This window comes from Saimiri boliviensis, chromosome 2 (genome assembly GCF_048565385.1).
Source record: "Saimiri boliviensis isolate mSaiBol1 chromosome 2, mSaiBol1.pri, whole genome shotgun sequence".
Lineage (NCBI taxonomy): Eukaryota > Metazoa > Chordata > Mammalia > Primates > Cebidae > Saimiri > Saimiri boliviensis.
The window spans coordinates 14,414,125-14,436,867 of NC_133450.1; the positions used below are offsets into that span (position 1 = coordinate 14,414,125).

The 22,743-nt window shown below is 44.1% G+C and overlaps 1 protein-coding gene across 3 annotated transcripts in view; it reads right to left on the minus strand.

The window, feature by feature from the left end:
* TRIP4 (thyroid hormone receptor interactor 4) overlaps positions 1 to 22,743 on the minus strand; it is an 88,889-nt gene that overhangs the window by 3,710 nt on the left and 62,436 nt on the right. For 2 of the 3 annotated variants that reach the window (XM_039468632.2, XM_039468631.2), the window contains one exon: positions 10,629 to 10,731. In XM_039468632.2, coding sequence (XP_039324566.1) covers positions 10,629 to 10,731 — 103 coding nt within the window. Of the gene's footprint in view, positions 1 to 10,628; positions 10,732 to 22,743 lie in introns of those variants that run through there. The other variant, XR_005579302.2, reaches the window with a different exon arrangement.

A 22,743-nucleotide genomic window follows, 5' to 3' on the forward strand; every position in this document is an offset into this window, starting at 1 on the left:
TCTCTGTCTGTTTCTCTCTTTCAGGCTACACCTGCTTCTAGAAGAACATTTTGTCCTTTTCTGGGCTTCCTCAGAAACCATCACTAAGTGATACCCTGAATATCATTTCACAAGAATCACAATGCTGTTGATTTTCATTTGAGCTTTAAAGCACAGGGCATTCCCAGGGATTCAGGAGTTCTTTTATCCCCTATGCTGCCTGGCTGAAAACCTGAACATGCGCCAGCTATCTGGCAAAGAGCCCTATTACAAGGCAAGTCAGCCTTTGTATCCCTAACACTACCATAGTGACTGCCAAATGGTAGACGCTCAATAAATGCTCTCTCCAAATGAATTAAACAAAAGTAGACACTACAAATTTCAAAAGCTCTGTATTATAGACAGCACTAAGTAACGACAAATAGCAGATATCAAATATATGTAAGAGCACAGATTGTAAAGGTGGTGGTACCCAAAGGAAAAAATACAAATTGAGTCTCTTTCAGCTTTTTAGGACAAGCTAGGACAGAATTTAGAATTCCATCTAGGACTCCAGACTTCCAGTTGTCTGTACTGAATATGTTGAAAGACTTAGTTTGATTGATTGATTGATTGATTGATTGAGACAGGGTCTTACTCTGTTGCCTAGGCTGGAGTACAATGGCATGATCTCGGCTCACTGCAACCCCCACCACCTGAGTTCAAGGAATTCTGCCTCAGCCTCTCCAGTAGCTGGGACTACAGGTGTGTGCCATCAGGCTTGGCTAATTTTTTTGTTTTTTGGTAGAGATAGGGTTTCACTATGTTGGCCAGGCTGGTCTTGAACTCCTGTCCTCAAGCAATCCCCCCACCCTGCCTGCACTGCCCCGGGCTCCCAAAGTGCTGGGATTACAGGCATGAGCCACCACACTGGCCAAAAAACTCAATTTTAATCCTGAGATTTCCTAGTTGTATAACCTTGAGTATGTTACCTAGTCACTCTTATCCTCAATTTTATCAACTCTGAAAGGAAACTGGACTATACAATACTGAAGCTTCCTTTCAGCTCTATTATATTGTGCCCTAGAAATGAAATGTAAATTGGAATAATTTATTCCTGAGGCAATCTGATATAGTGAAAAAAAAAAGAGGAAATCTTGAGCCAAAAAGACTTGAGTAAAACAACTTCTATAAATCTGTAAAATGAAAGGAAGAAAAAGCCCTTCCTACCTCACAGAGTTACTGATAAGATTATAGCTAACACGAAGTACTTTCTATAGACCAGGCACTGAACTACATATATTACATGTACACTAAGTCCTTTAATCAAATAACTACAGGTTCAGTATCTCTTATCCAAAATGCTTGGGACTGGAAGTGTTTTGAATTTCAGAGTATTTTGGATTTTAGAATATTTGTATTTTATATACTTAATAGTTAAGTATCCCAAATCCAGAATTCCAAAATCCCAAATGCTCCAATGACCATATCCTTTGAGCATTATGTTGAAGCTCAAAAAGGTTTAGATTTTGCATTTCAGATTTTCAGATTTGGGGTATGGCATGGTGGCTCATGCCTGTAATCCCAGTACTTTGGGAGGCCAAGGCAGGCAGATCGCTTGAGCCCAGGAATTCTAGATGAGATTGGTCAACATGGTGAAACCCTGTTTCTACAAAAAAACAAAAACAAAAACAAAAAAACCGGGCCGGCGTGGTGGCTCACGCCTGCAATCCCAGCACTTTGGGAGGCCAAGGCGGGTGGATCACGAGATTGAGAGATTGAGACCATCCTGGTCAACATAGTGAAACCCTGTCTCTACTAAAAATACAAAAAATTAGCTGGGCATGGTGGCGTGTGCCTCTAATCCCAGCTACTCAGGAGGCTGAGGCAGGAGAATTGCCTGAACCCAGGAGGCAGAGGTTGCGGTGAGCCGAGATGGCGCCATTGCACTCCAGCCTGGGTAACAAGAGCAAAACTCCGTCTCAAAAAAAAAAAAAAACCTGAAATAAAAATTTGCTGGGTATGGTCGTGCAAGCTTGGAGTCCCAGCTACTCGGGAGGCTGAGACAGGAGGATGGCTTGAGCAAGCCCAGGAGGTGGAGGTTGCAGTGAGCCAAGATCTCATGCCATTACACTCCAGCATGGGCAACAGAGTAAGACTCTGTCAAAAAAGAATTTTTTTTTTTTTTTGGCTGGGTGTGGTGGCTCACACCTGTAATCCCTGCACTTTGGGAGGCCAAGGCAGGCGGATCACCTGAGGTCAGAAGTTCAAGACCAGCCTGGTCAAAATGGTGAAACCCCGTCTCTGCTAAAAATACAAAAATTAGCTGGGTGTGGTGGAGGGCACCTGTAATCCAGCTACTCCAGAGGCTGAGGCAGGAGAATCGCTTGAACCCAGGAGATGGAGGTTTCAGTGAGCTGAGATTGCACCACTGCACTCCAGCAGCCTGGGTAATAAGCGGGAAACTAAAAAAAAAAAAAAAAAAAAAAAAAAAAAAATTTAATAAAAATAAAAAATAAAATATTAGCCAAGTATGGTGGTGTATGCCTACAGTCCCAGCTACTTGGGAGGGTGAGGTGGGAGAATAGCTTGAGCCCCTGAGGCAGATGTTGCAGTGACCTGAGTTCACACCACTGCACTCCAGTCTGGGGGACAGAGTGAGACCTAGTCTCAAAAATAATAATAATAATAATCCAAATTTGGGATGCTCAGCCTGTAACTGAAATAATATATATTAAAGTGCTTCAGGCTGGATGTGGCTCATTCCTGTAATCCCAGCACTTTGGAAGAGCAAGGCAAGCAGATCACTTGAGGTCAGGAGTTCAAGATCAGCCTGGCCAACATGGCAAAACCCTGTCTCTACTAAAAATACAAAAGCTAGTTGGGCATAGTGGCACTTGCTTGTAATCCCAGCTACTCAGGAGGCTGAGGCAGGAGAATCCCTTGAAACCAGGAGGTGGAGATTACAGGGAGCCGAGATCTCACCAGTGCACTCCAGCCTGAGCAACAGAGTAAGACTCCGTCTCAAAAAATAAAGGAGGTGGGGGATTCATCAATTCAAAGTCTCCTGAAGAAGTAAGGGTGGTTATATTATTTATGTTGAGCCTTGGGAATTGGGTTTCTTAGTTATGGTTTCAATTTTGCCTTTCATTTACCACATAACCCCAAGCAAGTCTTTTAATTACTATTTATTTCAGATTCCTCAGAAGAAAAAAGTTGTATCACTTTCTTCACATTCTTTTTTTTTTTTTTTTTTTTTTTTTTTTTGAGACGGAGTTTCGCTCTTGTTACCCAGGCTGGAGTGCAATGGCACGATCTCGGCTCACCGCAACCTCCGCCTCCTGGGTTCAGGCAATTCTCCTGCCTCAGCCTCCTGAGTAGCTGGGATTACAGGCACGCGCCACCATGCCCAGCTAATTTTTTGTATTTTTAGTAGAGACAGGGTTTCACCATGTTGACCAGGTTGGTCTCGATCTCTCGACCTTGTGATCCACCCGCCTCGGCCTCCCAAAGTGCTGGGATAACAGGCTTGAGCCACCGCGCCCGGCTTCTTCACATTCTTAAAGCTTTACTGAATAAGAACATTCCTATCGCCGGGCGCGAGGCAGGAGAATTGCCTGATCCCAGGAGGCGGAGGTTGCGGTGAGCCGAGATCGCGCCATTGCACTCCAGCCTGGGTAACAAGGGTGAAACTCAGTCTCAAAAAAAAAAAAAAAAAAAAAAAAAAAAAAAAAAAAAAAAAAAAAAAAAGAACATTCCTATTATAAGTTTTAGGAGCCAGGCCGGGCGCGGTGGCTCAAGCCTGTAATACCAGCACTTTGGGAGGCCGAGGCAGGTAGATCACGAGGTCAAGAGATCGAGACCATCCCGGTCAACATGGTGAAACCCCGTCTCTACTAAAAATACAAAAAATTAACTGGAAAAAAAAAAAATTAACTGGAAATGGTGGCGCATGCCTGTAATCCCAGCTACTCAGGAGGCTGAGGCAGGAGAATTGCCTGAACCCAGGAGGCGGAGGTTGCGGTGAGCCAAGATGGCGCCATTGCACTCCAGCCTGGGTAACAAGAGCGAAACTCCGTCTCAAAATAAAAAAAAAAAAAAAGTTTCAGGAAACTCCAGTATGATTATGAAAGGCCTCATGTGAAACCAGCTCAGGTAAGATCAACCCATCAGAATAAAACACTCATTGGTAGGCAGACTAATCTCTGGCTTCAGTGATGATGTCTAAAATGGAAAGCTAAAAGGACAAACAAAAGAGGACAAAGATTTGCAGGATATTCCCAGGAATCCAGAAGTTCTTTCATCCCTTAGGCTGCTTAAAAAAAAAAAATCAGAGATTTGCCAAGAATCTGTGAACTCCTTATAATCATGGACATTTTTGTATCCCTAACGTCTAACAGAGTGATTGCCAATAGTGGTAACTCTTGGGCCAGCTGTGGGCAATGATGGTAAGGGACTGGGACTTATGGAAAGAAGCAGTCATCATGACTGTCCTTGGATTGCAGGAACTCTAAGCTCTGACTTCTAGTTCAGCCTGGGCTTCCAAGATCAGGATCTGGATAGTGAAACCTACTATCCTCTTCATGGTAGGGTGTAACACTTAGTTTTTCTATTTCCCCAATATTTTTACATTTAGTATCGAAATCATTTCAGTGTTAAACCACATCCTCAATCATAATGCCTAAAAGAAAATCAAATGCATGAGCAGCAGATGGGCAAGAAGTTAAAAGGGGAAAAGTATTTGTCATCAATTTATATAACTCTCATAGGAATTTTCACATGCTCTGCAACATATATAGTGTGCATGAGTTTATAGAACATGTTGTTAAATTTTAAAAATTTTCATCTGTTTGAGTATTCAACCTATATAAAACACATACATAGCCAAGTGATTGATACCCTCTTGAATATTGCTGTTTTCTAACATTTCAATTTCTTCTTTTTTTTTGAGACGGAGTGTCACTCTGTCACCCAGGCTGGAGTGCAATGTCATGGTCTCAGGTCACTGCAACCTCTGCCTCCCAGGTTCAAGGAATTCTCCTGCCTCAGCCTCCCAAGTAGCTGGGACTACAGGTACATGCCACCACACCCAGCTAATTTTTGTATTTTTAGTAGAGATGGGGTTTCACTATGTTGGCTAGGTTGGTCTTGAACTCCTGACCTCATGATCTGCCCACCTGGGCCTCCCAAAGTGCTGGGATTACAAGCGTAAGCCACCATGGCCAGCCAATTATTTCAATTTCAGGAGACGCAATTACCTTAAGGTCAAGCAAACTCAAATTTACACTTCCAAAAACAAAGTATACACCTTTAATTTTAAGCATTTATACATATATATATATTTATATGATATAACAGGTAAATGTGTCATATTCTAAAAGTTTATTTGCAAGTCTTAAGTTTGGAAACTGAAGCTGGGCATAGTAGTGTATGTCTGTAGTTCCCGCTACTTGGGAGGCTCAGGCAGGAGGATCTCTTGAGGCCAGAGTTCAAGGCAAGCCTAGGCAACATAGTGAGACCTCTGTCTCAAAACTAAAAGTTTGGAACTTCGAATATATTTGTCATAGAACTAATCTGTAAAGGGTGGCTAGGTTCCTAAGCCATCCCACAAAAAACAAATACGTAAGCCATAGTGTTACAAGTAAAGCAGACAGTTATCTATTTTATTTATTTATTTAAAGATAAGATCTCACTCTGACATCCAGGCTGGAGTGCAGTATTGCAATCACAGCCCATTGCAGCCTTGAACTCCAGGGCTCAAGCAGTATTTCTGCCTCAGCCTTCCAAGTAGCTGACACTCTAGGCACTCACCACTACACTGGGATTTTTTTTTTTTTTTTTTTTGTAGAGATACGGTCTCTCTCTGTTACTCAGGCTAGTCTCAAACTTCTGGCTTCAAGTGATCCTCCTGCCTTATCTTCCCAAAGTGTTGGGATTACAGACATGAGCCACTGTGTCTGACCAAGTATTAATATTATTATTATTATTTATATTTTTATTTATTTATTTATTTATTTTGAGACGGAGTTTCGCTCTTGTTACCCAGGCTGGAGTGCAATGGCGCGATCTCGGCTCACCGTAACCTCTGCCTCCTGGGTTCAGGCAATTCTCCTGCCTCAGCATCCTAAGTAGCTGGGATTATAGGCACGCGCCACCATGCCCAGCTAATTTTTTGTATCTTTAGTAGAGACAGGGTTTCACCATGTTGACCAGGATGGTCTCGATCTCTTGACCTCGTGATCCACCCGCCTCGGCCTCCCAAAGTGCTGGTATTACAGGTCTGAGCCACCGTGCCTGGCCCCATTTTAATTTTTTTTTAAAGACGGGGTTTCACCATGTTCATCAGGCTGGTCTTGAACTCCTGACCTCAGGTGATCCACCCGCCTTGGCCTCCAAAGTGCTTGGATTACAGGCGTGAGCCACCACGCCCAGCCAAGTATTAATATTATTAATGCTATTAAACTTTTTTTTTTTTTTTGGAGACAGAGTTTCGCTCTTGTTACCCAGGCTGGAGTGCAATGGCACGATCTCGGCTCACCACAACCTCCGCCTCCTGGGTTCAGGCAATTCTTCTGCCTCAGCCTCCTGAGTAGCTGGGATTATAGGCACGCGCCACCATGCCCAGCTAATTTTTTGTATTTTTAGTAGAGAAGGGGTTTCACCATGTTGACCAGGATGGTCTCGATCTCTTGACCTTGTGATCCACCCGCCTCGGCCTCCCAAAGTGCTGGGATTACAGGCTTGAGCCACCGCGCCCGGCAATGCTATTAAACTTAATCACTTCATGTAATAATATATCTAGGGGAAAATGTGATAAGCATTCCAAATTAAGAGGCAAGTATGTATTTTCCCTAATGTAACTGGGATTAAAGACTTTTCTGGCTTAAACTACTAGAGGCATGCCCTAGGACCTAAGGGAAAAGAATTACGGCAGAGTAGAAGGTTTTTAGAGAGGCCAAGGTGGGTGGATCGCCTGAGCTCAGGAGTTCAAGACCAGCATGTGCAACATGGGAAGACCCTGTCTGCACCAAAAATACAAGAAATTAGCCAAGCATGTTGGTATGTACCTGTGGTCCCAGCTACTTGGAAGACTGAGGTGGGAGGAACACCTGAGCCTTCGAGGTGAAGGTTGCAGTGAGCCAAGACTGTGCCACTGCACTCCAACCTGGATGGAAGAATGAGATCCCATCTAAAAAAAAAAATTTTTTTCCCAGCCTGACCAACATGGTGAAACCCCACTTCTACTAAAAAAAAAAATACAAGGGCTGGGCGCGGTGGCTCAAGCCTGTAATCCCAGAACTTTGGGAGGCCGAGGCGGGTGGATCACGACGTCAAGAGATCGAGACCATCCTGGTCAACATGGTGAAACCCCGTCTCTACTAAAAATACAAAAAATCAGCTGGGCATGGTGGCGCGTGCCTGTAATCCCAGCTACTCAGGAGGCTGAGGCAGGAGAATTGCCTGAACCCAGGAGGCGGAGGTTGCGGTGAGCCGAGATCGTGCCATTGCACTCCAGCCTGGGTAACAAGAGCGAAACTCTGTCTCAAAAAAAAAAAAAAAAAAATTAGTCAGGCTTGGTGGCATGTGCCTATAATCCCAGCTACGTGGGAGTCTGAGGCAGCAGAATTGCTTGAGACTAGGAGGTGGAGGTTGCAGTGAGCTGAGATCGCACCACTGCACTCCAGCCTGGGCAACAGAGTGAGACTCTGCCTCAAAAAAAAAAAAAAAAAAAAAAAATTAGTCAGGCTTGGTGGCATGTGCCTGTAATCCCAGCTACGTGGGAGTCTGAGGCAGCAGAATTGCTTGAAACTGGGAGGTGGAGGTTGCAGTGAGCCGAGATCACATCACTGCACTCCAGCCTGGGCAACAGAGTAGGACTCTGTCTCAAAAAAAAAAAAAAAAAATTCACTTCCTCTTGCTTCTGACCAATGTTTAACCTTGTCTTGTCCACCATTAACTAACCGAAACAACAGGAAAAAGACAGGAAGTTATTAAAGCTTTCTGCTAAGAACATCACTCCCCTCACCATCATGAAACCTTATGGAGAAAAATGAAGGCCCTATAGGTCCTGAAGGTGTAGAGAAATTACTAAAGTAAAACATTCCAGAGAAATATCTAAACTCTACACAGAACATTTTCTCACAGGAGTTTAAGCTGCACATGAAAACCAAACTAGGGAAAGAAGCTACAAAAAGGAAATTGGGAATAAAGATCAAGTAAGAGTGGGTCTGAAAGAGAGGATCTACTACCACCTACCACCAGTGTTGCCACCAGTGCCTAGAGTAAGGTGAGAATGAAATGGAGGAGGAAGGGGTAGACTGCCACAATCAAAACTGACAGAGGGCAAAAGAGAGATCTAAATACTAAAGAGGGCGAGGTGCCATGGCTCACACCCGTAATCCTAACACTTTGGGAGGCCAAGAAAGGAAGATCGCTTGAGAACAGGCTAGGCAACATAGTGAGACCTCATCTCTACCAAAAATTTAAGAATTAGCTGGGTGTGGTGGCACACACTTGTAGTCCCAGCTACTTGGGGAGCTAAGATGGGAGGATCACTTTATCCCGGGAGGTGGAGGCTGCAGTGAGCCACAATTATACCACTGTACTCCAGGCTGGGTGACAGGCCAAGGCCCTATCTCATAAATAAATAAATCCTTAGTAGTGGGGAAAAGGATTTCCAGGGCCACCGGGCTACCAACTGGAGTACCATCTGAAGTAAATAATTTGTGTCAGTTAAGGGCAGCTTGGTTCAGATCTTCTAATGTGTAGGAATCAGGATTTTATCAATCAAGATGTTGCCTGAATTTTGCAGTAAATATACATTAATATACATTCCTACTCCAAGCATTTCATTTTGTGATTGAAAGCAGTGTTATTTAAAGTGTAGCCAGCTGGCCAACAGCATCAGTATCACCTGTGAGCAGGATGGAGGCACCTGTGTTTTAACAGCTTGCTAGGTGATTTTTATTTACATTATAGTTTGAGAAGTACTTCTCTAGGGCATAGATTTATAAAATGGCTAGTTGGTCCCCAAGGTACTGGACAAGGTAGAGTTGTGCACAAGTGAGGACAATGCATACCTTAGAATCACGCAATTCACACAGTGGGAAAGCAGTGACGCAGAGGCACAAAATGGTAACTGACATGAGCAAATGTGAGAGTTGCTGATGTTGCTTTTCTAAGGATATTAGGCAAGAAGGACACCACTATATGTGTTTTGAGATTGCTTTGAAATAGAAGAGGCTGCTCTAGGACAGAGGAAGAAAAGATGGGTCCCAGCTACTCAGCAGGCTGATGTGGGAGGATTAGACCTGGGAGGCTGAGGCTTCGATGAGCTATGATCATGCCACTGTTCCAGCCTGGGTGACAGAGCAAGACCCTGTTTCAATCAATTAACTAATAAATTTTTTTAATAAAAAGCAGCCGGGAGCGGTGGCTCAAGCCTGTAATCCCAGCACTTTGGGAGGCTGAGGCAGGTGGATCACGAGGTCAAGAGATTGAGACCATCCTGGTCAACATGGTGAAACCCCGTCTCTACTAAAAATATAAAACATTAGCTGGGCATGGTGGCACGTGCCTATAATCCCAGCTACTCAGGAGGCTGAGGCAGGAGAATTGCCTGAACCCAGGAGGCAGAGGTTGTGGTGAGCCGAGATGGCGCCATTGCACTCCAGCCTGGGTAACAAGAGCGAAACTCCGTCTCAAAAAAAAAAAAAAAAAAGAATAAACAAGAGAGCCACATCTGTACTCTGAGAACCAATAATGAAGGGAAATATGGGAAGTGGTAGTTCTAAAGTAGATACTCAATAATAAATATTTAAAATGTTAACTTTTATTTTATTTCATTTTTTAAAATAGAGTTTCGCTCTTTTTGCCCAGGCTGGAGTGCAGTGGTGCAATCCTGGCTCACTGCAACCTCCGACTCCTGGGTTTAAGTGATCCTCTTGCCTCAGCCTCCTGAATAGGTGGGATTACCAGTGCCCACCACCATGCTTGGCTTTTTTTTTTTTTTTTTTTTTTTTTAGTAGAGACAGGAGTTTCACCATGTTGGCCAGGCTGGTCTCAAACTCCTGACCTCAGATGATCACCCACCTTGGCCTCCCAAAATTATGGGATTACAGGGATGAGCCACCACGCCCAGCCCTTGTTCTTGAGTTGAATACTAACAATGGATAAACAGATAAATGACAGGGTTGCCAGTGCACTGCCTTACTACTTCCTTTAATGAGCAGTACGGTGGTGTAAAACATATTCTTTTGGCTGACAAACATCGTTTTAATCTAATAGGGTCTGAAATAGAAGATCTTACTATTTCAGACTTAGTGACTTACTATGCCAGCAATTGTGGATCAAGGTATACTCTGAAGAGGCTTTATTGTAGTTAACCTAACATAAAGTTATTGATAAGTATAATTGTATTAAACCTCCAGCACTAGGAACACACAGAACAAAGTAAAAGAGAAGATTATAAAAATTTAGACAAGTGAGATGCAAGAAAAAAAAGAAAAGAAAATTAGACCATCAAAGATCGTGACTTACAGGCTGGTCCAAAGTGGGTTACCGCAATTGACTGTTCACAGTCAGTTACAGATCCAACTCCTTGTTCTACTTTCTTCCCCACCTCTCACTAATGCACTTGACTATCTTAAAGAAAAAAAATCATGACTTACAGATTTTTGGATTTCCTTTAATAGGAAACTTCACAACCATTTCCTGAGGATTTTTGCAGATGAAAACAAATGGAGAATCAGATTCTTGACTGATGTCTGGAAACTGTGAAATATAAAAATAAAAAGTTCAGGCTAGTTGGGACAAATTTTGAATTTAAGGAGATCAGAGGATGCCCCAGATTTCACCTCAACATTCTAATGATAGTACTCTTCATTTCACAGGTAAAGAGGATTATGCTCAACAAGCAAGAACAAACCTTCACCTTTCTACAATCCTTAGCACAGCATTATACAGTCTATTGCCTGCCATCTCTGATTTCCTATAGTGGGAACAACCTCATTTTAAAAAAAAAAAAAAAAGGATACCTGAAATCCTCCCAGGAGAATCAGAACTGACTGCTCTTTTAACAGAAACAACCAAGGTTGAGGAGATTCAAAGATCTCCTTGGGGAACATCAGGTACCTGATAGGTTCAACTCAAGTGAAGCACTGGAAGACTTAAGAAAAATAAAACATCTGTGGAAATTTGCCAGAAACAGTACACATAGCCCTTCTCTCGCTAAAGGGAAGGAAGATGATTCATTCTGAAAGGTATGAACATGCAAAAGCTGTTTTGCTGGATGCTTTCCAGATCTACTTCGGGTGAAAAGGTAACTGGTAGAGCAATTCTGAAAATTATTTAGAAACCTTCTTTGGAATTTTTATCATAAAACAAATCTGTGAATGAATAGTTAGGAGTTTTGTTTTGTTTTTGTTTTTTTCTGTAAAAACAGACACAGAACCTAGAGTAAGACTATGCTGGCTACATAATCAAAATTTAAGAGCAACTGAGGGCTAACTGAGCTGAAATTTCATTATTTCCTATCTTACTATGTCCTACGTTTAGCATGTTCAACAAATATGACTCATAGGCTTCTGGGTCAAACTTCATTACCAGAGGAGCCTTTCTCCTAATAAGTACCATCAAAAGTATGAAATTACCTGTATTTTCAACCCTTATTTGATTGCTAAGATATGCCTTCTGAAGTCTAAGCCACTAAAAGTTTTATTTTAAAAGGTAAGGAAATTCAAATTTCTCTGTAACTACAAGAATGATTAAACTTCTTTATTGACCACTCTTGTCCTACGTGATAAGTCATGCTGTGGGGAAAATGGAAGGGATTTTTTGCAGCTTCTGGTCCTGCCCACACACTATGGCTTCCCCTGTGGAAGAGGTGTGACATGTACTTTGTTTTTGATTTTTTTTTTCAGAGATGGGGTCTCGCTATGTTGCCCGGGCTGGTCTCAAACTCCTGGACCCAAGTGATCCTCCTGCCTCAACTTCCCAAAGTTCTGGGATTATAGGAGAGAGCCACCACACCCAGCCTATAAAACAAACTTAATAGTATCAGCCACAATCATATTAATAGGCAGGGTCAAAATATTCATGGTAGAAAAGTAAGGTTAAGGATGCAAGGGTAAAGCCTCTTTTTTCTTTTTTTTTTTTGAGACGGAGTTTCGCTCTTGTTACCCAGGCTGGAGTGCAATGGCACAATCTCGGCTCACCGCAACCTCCGCCTTCTGGGTCTGGGTTCAGGCAATTCTCCTGCCTCAGCCTCCTGAGTAGCTGGGATTACAGGCACGTGTCACCATGCCCAGCTAATGTTTTGTATTTTTAGTAGAGATGGGGTTTCACCATGTTGACCAGGATGGTCTCGATCTCTTGACCTCGTGATTCACCCGCCTCGGACTCCCAAAGTGCTGGGATTACAGGCGTGAGCCACCACGCCCGGCCTCACCATTTCTTAACACTTCAATGGCTACTTCCCTGGTCCAGGCCATCATAATGTCTCCTGGGTTTCTTCAATAACCTCCTATGTCATCTGTTTCTGCCTTTAACTTCCCTCTTGGCCTATTCTCAACATGGCCGCCAGAACTATTTATATATATATATCAGATCATGCTATTTTTCTGCTTAAAGCTCTCCAATGGGTTTTCATCTCAATCAGAATAAAAGTCTAAGTCCTTACTTACCATGACTTCTAAGTCCCTAGACAATCTGCCCACCACCCCACCCCATCCATTTCTTCTCTGATACCTACCTTCTCTTATTTCTCTCCTTCACTCTTTTTTTTTTTGAGACGGAGTTTCGCTCTTGTTGCCCAGGCTGGAGTGCAATGGCACGATCTCGGCTCACCGCAACCTCCGACTCCTGGGTTCAGGCAATTCTCCTGCCTCAGCCTCCTGAGTTGCTGGGATTACAGGCACACGCCACCATGCCCAGCTAATTTTTAGTATTTTTAGTAGAGACGGGGTTTCACCATGTTGACCAGGATGGTCTCGATCTCTTGACCTCGTGATCCACCCGCCTCGGCCTCCCAAAGTGCTGGGATTACAGGCTTGAGCCACCGCGCCCGGCCTCTCTCCTTCACTCTTGCCACACTGGCTTCCTTGTTGTTCCTGCCTCAGGTTTTCTGTACTTGCCTTTTCCCTCTTCCTGGAATGCTTTTCACTCTAGATATTTCCATGGCTTCCTTCTTCTCTTCTTTCAGAACTTTGTTCAAATGTCAACTTTTTTTTTTTTTTTTTTTTTGAGACGGAGTTTCGCTTTCGTTACCCAGGCTGGAGTGCAATGGCACGATCTCGGCTCACCGCAACCTCCACCTCCTGGGTTCAGGCAATTCTCCTGCCTCAGCCTCCTGAGTAGCTGGGATTACAGGCACTCGCCACCATGCCCAGCTAATTTTTTGTATTTGTAGTAGAGACGGGGTTTCACTATGTTGACCAGGATGGTCTCGATCTCTTGACCTCGTGATCCACCCGTCTCGGCCTCCCAAAGTGCTGGGATTACAGGCTTGAGCCACCGCGCCCGGCCCCAAATGTCAACTTTTAGTGAATCTTCTCAATAACCCTATTTAAAATCAGAGCACCAAATTCCCCCACAAACATGGCACTCTTTTTTTTTTTTTTTTTTTTTCTTGAGACGGAGTTTCGCTCTTGTTACCCAGGCTGGAGTGCAATGGCGTGATCTTGGCACACCGCAACCTCCGCCTCCTGGGTTCAGGCAATTCTCCTGCCTCAGCCTCCTGAGTAGCTGGGATTACAGGCACGTGCCACCATGCCCAGCTGATTTTTTGTATTTTTAGTAGAGACGGGGTTTCATCATGTTGACCAGGATGGTCTCGATCTCTCGACCTCGTGATCCACCCGCCTCGGCCTCCCAAAGTGCTGGGATTACAGGCTTGAGCCACTGCGCCCGGCACACATGGCACTCTTAACCTACCTCTCCAACCTTATCCTACCATCATTTGATGCAATATAATTTACTTACTTAAAATTTTTATTTGGTCTCACCTTACTAAGATGAAAGCTCCATGAGGACATGGATTTTTGTTTTGTCTACTCATCAGCATCTAGGACCATGCCTGGTTCATAGTAGGCAATCAATAAATACTTGTTGAATAAAAAAGCAATGAATTTACCAACTTGTACATTAAAGTTATTTTATTCATGCTGCATACACACATGCTGGGAACTGGACACTCTTAGAACTGTAACTCTAAGTAAAAGTAGATATTACTCTTGGCTGGGCATGGTGGCTCATGCCTGTAATCATACCACTTTGGGAAGCCACAGTGGGCAGATCACCTGAGGTCAGGAGTTCAAGACCAGCCTGGCCAACATGGCAAAACCTCATCTCTACTAAAAATACAAAAAAATTAGCTGGGCATGGTGGCGTGCACCATGGGGAGGCTGAAGTGGGAGAATCACTTGAACCTGATAGGTGGAAGCTGCAGTGGGCCAAGATCATGCCACTGCACCACAGTCTGGGTGACAAGAGTGAGACGCCATCTCAGAAAAAAACAAGTGTTATCCCTAAGCTTATGTCTTGGCAAGTGGTCAGTATAGCTCTATGTTTAAGAAAAACCACCCTGACATGTATTAACAGAGTAAGCAAATGTTAAATAGTGGGAAAAACTGGGAAAATGGTGTACAAATGAAATAACAATAGGTTCCTCGGACCCATCATGCCTCACAATAAAGCAAACATCAAAATCAACTTTCCTAGCTGAATCTCAAATTAAAGTTTCAGGTGAAAATCCCTTTTCCTACTACTAGCACTGAACTTCAGGGGGCTTACAAGAAACGGAGGTGAAAAGCAAAGTGGTCTACAAGGAATAAAGTAAAGCCTATGCATTGGAAGAAGAGATTATATTTCATTATCAAATGCATTAAAACAAAGTTAGCTTGGCAGAGCCTCAGTATCTACAAAAACAACAACAACAACAAAACACCCATAATCCCCACAACCAGGGCGTTGGCACTAAAGATCATATTATATACTAACAAGCCACTATATATTTACATTGTATCCTAACAAGTAAGGGATATTTGGTCTAAAAGTCAGAAAACTAAAATGCAGCTTACCCAGAGAAAGAATAAGAGAAGGGAGATGAAGAATGTGGATAAGCTCTGGATGTCACATTTTATTTTACATTTGTTATTAATTAATTATTATTACTATTATTGAGATGGAGTCTTATTTTATCACCCAGGCTGGAGTGCAATGGCACAATCTTGGCTCACTGCAACCTCCGTCTATTGGGTTCAAGTGATTCTTCTGCCTCAGCCTCCCAAGTAGCCAGGACTACAGCTGCGCACCACCATGCCCAGGTAGTTTTCATATTTTTAGTAGAGACGAGGTTTCACCATTGGTCAGGCTGGTCTTGGACTCCCGACCTCATGATGCACTCACCTCAGCTACCTAAAGTGCTGGGATTACAGACATGAGCCACAGTGCCCGACAATTAATTATTATTTTGAGATAGGTTCTCACTCTCTTGTCCAGGCTAGAGTGCACTGGTGTGAGTATAGCTCACTATAGCCTGGACCTTCTGGGCTGAAGTGATCCTCCCAACTCAGCCTCCCAAGTAGCTGGACCTACAGATATACACCACCACACACAACTAATTTTTTTTTTTTTAAGACAACGTCTCACTTTGTCACCCAGACTGGAGTGCAGTGGTGTGTTCATAGCTCACTACAGTCTTGACCTGCAGGGCTCAAGTCACCCTACCTCAGCCTCCTGAGTACTGGAGACCACAGGCACACACCACCAGACCTGGTTAATTTTGTTTATTTTTTGTAGAGACGGGGTCTCACTATGTTGCCTAGGCTGGTTTGGAACTACTGGGCTCAAGCAATCCTCTTGCCTTGGCCTCCCAAAGTGCTGGGATTATAGGTATGAGCTACCACCTTTGACTGCACATCCAGTTTAGAAATGATGCTAGATTAAGGGTTATTGACACAGCACAATAAACAGATTAGGGAATTTGGGTTCTAAAATCAAACATCTAACCAAACTTGGTAAAACACTCCAGGAAGTTGCTGTTATTCTTGCCAACGAAATCTCCTATTTACCAGGTTTCCAGCCTCAGAAGTAGGGGAGGTGGGCCTGCTCTTCATGTCTCATAAATTTCATAGCTGTCTAACACAACAGGTAATTAACTTCTAAACAGCTATTTTCTTCTCCTCTCCAGAGGGAAACTGTTCACCAGTTATCTAAAAAACATTTCTTTTAGGCTCAGGCCTGTAATCCAGCACTTTGGGAAGCTGAGGCAGGCAGAATGCTTGAACCAGGTGTTCAAGACAAGCCTGGGCAACATGATAAGACCTCATCTCAATTAAAAAAAAAAATTATAGGCCAGGCGTGGTGGCTCATGTCTATAATCCCAGCACTTTGGGAGGCCGAGATGGGTGGATCACGAGGTCAAGAGATTGAGACCATCCTGGTCAACATGGTGAAACCCCGTCTCTACTAAAAATACAAAAATTAGCTGGGCATGGTGGCGCACACCTGTAGTCCCGGCTTCTCGGGAGGCTGAGGCAGGAGAATTGCTTGAACCTAGGAGGCGGAGGTTGCGGTGAGCCAAGATCGCGCCATTGCACTCCAGCCTGGGTAACAAGAGCAAAACTCCATCTCAAAACAAACAAACAAAAAATTATAGGGTGGAAGTGGTGGCTCACATCTGTAATCACAGCACTTTGGGAGGCCAAGGCGGGTGGATCATGAGGTAAGGAGATCGAGACCATCCTGGCTAACATGGTGAAACCCCGTCTCTACTAAAAATACAAAAAATTAGCTGGGTGTGGTGGCACGGGCCTGTAGTCCCAGTTACTTTTGAGGCTGAAGCAGGAGAATTGCTTGAACCTGGGAGGTGGAGGGTGCAGTGAGCTGAGACTGAGCCACTATACTCCAGCCTGGGTGACAGAGCCAGACTAAGTCTCAAAAAAACATAAATTACATATGTATATATAATTTATTTTGCCATTTTCATGGGAGAAAAGAATTGATTAGCAGTTTTTTTTTTTTTTTTTTTTCTTAAATAAAGATGGGGTTTCACCATGATGGCCAGGCTGGTCTTGAACTCCTGACCTCAGGTGATCCACCCACCTCGGCCCCCAAAGTGCTAGGATTACAGGCGTGAGCCACCGCGTCCAGCCTGGTTAGCAATTTTTGTCAACCACCACTGATTTAGTGGCAAATCGGCATTTTTACCAAATTGGCAAGCCTCCACTTCATTCTTATTCATTCTTGTCCTGAAATGATCAATAATTCCTAAACTATGTCATTCTTTACAACAAATTCCCAGATGATCAGTCAATCTTTTTTTTTTTTTTTTTTTTGAGATGGGGTTTCGCTCTTGTTACCCAGGGTGGAGTGCAATGGCACAATCTCGGCTCACCGCAACCTCCGCCTCCTGGGTTCAGGCAATTCTCCTGCCTCAGCCTCCTGAGTAGCTGGGATTACAGGCACGCGCAACCATGCCCACCTAATTTTTTGTATTTTTAGTAGAGACGGGGTTTCACCATGTTGACCAGGATAGTCTCGATCTCTTGACGTCGTGATCCACCCACCTCGGCCTCCCAAAGTGCTGGGATTACAGGCTTGAGCCACCGCACCCGGCCTCCAATCAGTTAATCTTATACCTGTCTCCAGGTCTAAGATTTATAAGTTGGCCAGGCACAGTGGCTCACACCTATAATCCTAACACTTTGGGAGGCCGAGACAGGTGGAATGCTTGAGGCCAGGTGTTCAAAACCAGCCTGGCCAACGTGGTGAAACCCCGTCTCTACTAATAATACAAAAAATTAGCCAGGCATGGTGGTGGGCACCTGTAATCTCAGCTACTTGGAAGGCTGAGGCAGGAGGATCCCTTGAATCCGGGAGGTGGAGGTTGCAGTGAGCCAAGATCACGTCACTGCACTCCAGCCTGGGTGACGGAGCAAGATGCCATCTCAAAAAAAAAAAAAAAAAAAAAAAAGGCTGGGTGCTGTGGCTCACACCTGTAATCCCAGCTGTTAAGGAGGCAGAAGTGGGAGGACAGCTTGAGCCCAGGAGTTCAAGACCTGCCTGGGCAATATAGCGAGACCTTGTTCTACACAAAAAGGAAAAAAAAACAAAAAGACAAAAAAAAAAAAAAAAGATTTGTAAGTTGTTAGTTGGAAAACTAAAGCAAATAATAATAGGGCATCGCCAGGCGCAGTGGCTCAAGCCTGTAATCCCAGCACTTTGGGAGGCCGAGGTGGGTGGATCACGAGGTCAAGAGATCGAGACCATCCTGGTCAACATGGTGAAACCCCGTCTCTACTAAAAGTGCAAAAAATTAGCTGGGCATGGTGGCACGTGCCTGTAATCCAAGCTACTCAGGAGGCTGAGGCAGGAGAATTGCCTGAGCCCAGGAGGCGGAGGTTGCGGTGAGCTGAGATCGCGCCATTGCACTCCAGCCTGGGTAACAAGGGCGAAACTCTGTCTCAAAAAAAAAAAAAAAATAGGGCATCAATTAACAAAGAACATATATTTGCTGTAGGCTTTCTTGGTTTGAATTTTGAGGAACAGACAGAACATGAAATCAGGATTTAAAATCTCGTTAGCTGAAAACCAACTGTAAGAAGACTGAGGTGATAATATGCAGAAAGACAGAAGGAAATGAGTTGGATAAAGACATGCAAGAACAGACTCAAAGAAGAATACCTTGCAAGTAACTGTGCTCTCTGATAAACAGTTCTCATTTATATTTTACTTGAAAGCAATTCTAGGTATCACAGGATAACTAGCACCCCAGCACCCCCCCCACCATATTAGAAGATAAAAGTTTTCTCACTTCAGGGTAACATACTGGTCATAATTGACCAGATAACAACTGTATATTTGACTAGGGTTAAATAAAGATCATACCAGTTGGCCCAAAGTGGGGAGTTGAACTCCCATATACCAGCAACCGAATTCTAGTCATAGGCCTAGTATCTAAGACAGAGGCTTCCAGCTCAGTGCTACAGAGACAACCCATATATGCAACAGGTGAAAGAAGTAAGTGATAAGACATATGCAAATTTAAGGACCTTCTAGCCAGCAGCCACACAGCACTGGTCTCATGGTCTCATTGTATCCACGGTAACATTTCCACGGTGGTTTTCTGTGCCCAATGGAATCATATGCTAGGACCCTCACACATAAAACAAGTCAAGCAAGTATATTTTCTCCAAAATTAACCTCACAGCTTTTCTGGCCTGATTCTTCAAGACCTAACTGGGAAATCACCCATTCATGACAATCATTTCTGGTCTTAATTTTAATATATTTTTAACCTCATAGCTTTTCTGGCCTGATTCTTCAAGACCTAACTGGGAAATCACCCATTCATGACAATAATTTCTGGTCTTAATTTTAATATACTAGATTTTCGCTCCAACTTAATAGTAAAAACCAGAAGAAAATTCCTTTTAATTAAAGACAGTTTTGGGAGGCCAAGGTGAGCAGATCTCCCGAGGTCGGGAGTTCAACACCAGCCTGACCAAAATGGAGAAACCCATCTCTACTAAAAATACAAAATTAGCCAGGCATGGTAGTCCCAGCTACTCAGAAGGCCGAGGCAGGAGAATTCAGAAGGCTGAATCCAGGAGGTGGGCTGCGGTGAGCCAAGATCATCACTCCATTGCACTCCAGCCTGGGCAACAAGAGCAAAACTCCCTCTCAAAAATAAAATTAAATTAAAAAATAAACAAAAACAGTACATGATAAGGTCCTGAGTCAACGAAGTCCACTCTAAGACTATTACCTCAGAATACTGAAGACTTCTCTTGAGTTAAGGGCTGTGCCAGTTTTAGATTTTATTTTCCCAATGGCTAGTCTGACTCAACGGAAAACTTTTCTGAGGCAGAGCTCTGAGAGTTCTTGGACTGCACTTAGCATATCAAGGTAAGCTCATTGTCAAGCAATCTGGTGTTATTAATGTCAACAATACTCCTTTATTAAATAACACATCTTTTAGAACAAAAAAGAAACCCAACTTTATCCTAGACTTCGTTCTCTCACCCTTCACATCCTATAAACTTTACTTCCTAAACATTCCAACCATCAGTTCCTTTCTCTACAACTCAACTGCCACAGCATTGCTGCAGACCTTCATCATAGCTCACCTGGATAACCATGATAATTTCCTAAATCATCTCCCTGTTTTCAGGCTTGTCCCATCCAGACTATCCTTCCTACAGCTGCCAGGATAATCCTTCTAATGGATTTGGCCGGGCATGGTGGCTCACGTATGCAATCCCAGCCCTTAAGGAAGCTGAGCAAGGCGGGTGGATTACTCAAGGTCAGAAGTTCAAGACCAGCCTGGCCAAAATGGTGAAACGCCATCTCTACTGAAAATACAAAAATTAGCCAGGTGTGGTGACGTGAGCCTGTAATACCAGCTACTCAAGGCCAGGCACAGTGGCTCACACCTGTAATCCCAGCACTTTTGGGAAGCCAAGGTGGGTAGATCATGAGGTCAGGAGTTCGAGATCATCCTGGCCAGCATGGTGAAACCCTGTCTCTACTAAAACTACAAAAATTAGCCGGGCATGGTATCATACGCCTGTAGTACCAGCTACTTGGGAGGCTGAGGCAAAAGAACTGCTTGAACCTGGGAGGCAGAGGTTGCAATGAGCTGAGATCACCCCATTGCACTCCAGCCTGGTGACAGAGCAACACTCCATCTCAAAACAAAAAGCAGAGCTTGGCGCAGTGGCTCAAGCCTGTAATCCCAGCACTTTGGGAGGACGAGGCGGGTGGATCACGAGGTCAAGAAATTGAGACCATCCTGGTCAACATAGTGAAACCCCGTCTCTACTAAAAATACAAAACATTAGCTGGGCATGGTGGCACGTGCCTGTAATCCCAGCTACTTGGGAGGCTGAGGCAGGAGAATTGCCTGAGCCCAGGAGGCGGAGGTTGCGGTGAGCTGAGATCGCGCCATTGCACTCCAGCCTGGGTAACAAGAGCGAAACTCCGTCTCAAAAACAAACAAACAAACAAACAAAAAAACCAGCTACTCAGGAGACTGAGGCAGGAAAATCGCTTTAACTTGAGAGGCAGTGGGTTTCAGTGGGTCAAGATTGAGCCACTGCACTCCATCCTGGATGAAAGAGACTTTGTCTTAAAAAACAAAAACAAGCCGGGAGCGGTGGCTCAAGCCTGTAATCCCAGCACTTTGGGAGGCCGAGGCGGGTGGATCACGAGGTCAAGAGATCGAGACCATCCTGGTCAACATGGTGAAACCCCGTCTCTACTAAAGATACAAAAAAAATTAGCTGGGCATGGTGGCGTGTGCCTGTAATCCCAGCTACTCAGGAGGTTGAGGCAGGAGAATTGCCTGAACCCAGGAGGCGGAGGTTGCGGTGAGCCGAGATCGCGCCATTGCACTCCAGCCTGGGTAACAAGAGCGAAACTCCGTCTCAAAAAAAAAAAAAAAAAAAAAAAAAAAAAAAAAAAAAAACCCCAACTTTACATAGGTATCTTCAGAACACAGTTCAAATCCTTTCATATGGCATTTAAGGGTTTTCATATATCTACCATTGTCTGCCTCTCCATTAATTGTCTTGACCACTTATTGTGTACCTACTATATACCAGGCTATATGTTAGGACATTGGAGATATAAAGGTGAATAAGACATAGATGGGCCGGGCGCGGTGGCTCACGCCTGTAATCCCAGCACTTTGAGAGGCCGAGGCGGGTGGATCATGAGGTCGAGAGATCCAGACCATCCCTTTCAACATGGTGAAACCCTGTCTCTAATAAAAATACAAAAAATTAGCTGGGCATGGTGGCATGTGCCTGTAAGCCCAGCTACTCAGGAGGCTGAGGCAGGAGAATTGCTTGAACCCAGGAGGCGGAGGTTGCGGTGAGCCGAGATCGCGCCATTGCACTCCAGCCTGAGTAACAAGAGCAAAACTCCATCTCAAAAAAAAAAAAAAAAAAAAAAAGACATAGATGGTCACCCAAAGAACTACATATTAACATATAAATAACAAGAAAAAAAAAGCAACAATAGAAGTATGAACACAGCCCAAAAAATCCTGTTAGAAAGGAAATAGGCTGGGGTCAGGGAAGACTTCAGAGAGTAACTGAAGAAGAGTAAGACTTCTGAGTTTTTTTTTTTTTTTCAGACAGAGTCGTGCTCTGTTGCTCAGGCTGGAGTGCAGTGGTGCGATCTTGGCTCACCTGGGTTGAAGGGATCCTCCTACCTCAGCCTCCTGAGTAGTAGCTGGGATTGCAGGTGCCTGCCACCACATCAAGCAATTTTTGTATTTTTAGTAGAGACGGGGTTCAACATGTTGGTCAGGTTGGTCTCAAACTCCTGACCTCAGGTGATCTGCCCACCTCGGACTCCCAAAGTGTTGGCATTACAGGTGTGAGCCATAGAGGCTGGCCTGAGTTGTTTTAAAGGATAAGCAGGAGCTCTCCTAGTGAACAAAGGGTATGGTGACATGAAGTAGAATGGTTTACTGAACAAAATATCAGTTTCACTTTCTTCAAGACTTGTCTTTTTTTTTTTTTTTTGAGACAGAGTTTCGCTCTTGTTGCCCAGGCTGGAGTGCAATGGCGCGATCTCGGCTCACTGCAACCTCCGCCTCCTGGGTTCAGGCAATTCTCCTGCCTCAGCCTCCTGAGTAGCTGGGATTACAGGCACGCACCACCATGCCCGGCTATTTTTTTGTATTTTTAGTAGAGACGGGGTTTCACCATGTTGACCAGGATGGTCTCGATCTCTTGACCTCGTGATCCACCCGCCTCGGCCTCCCAAGGTGCT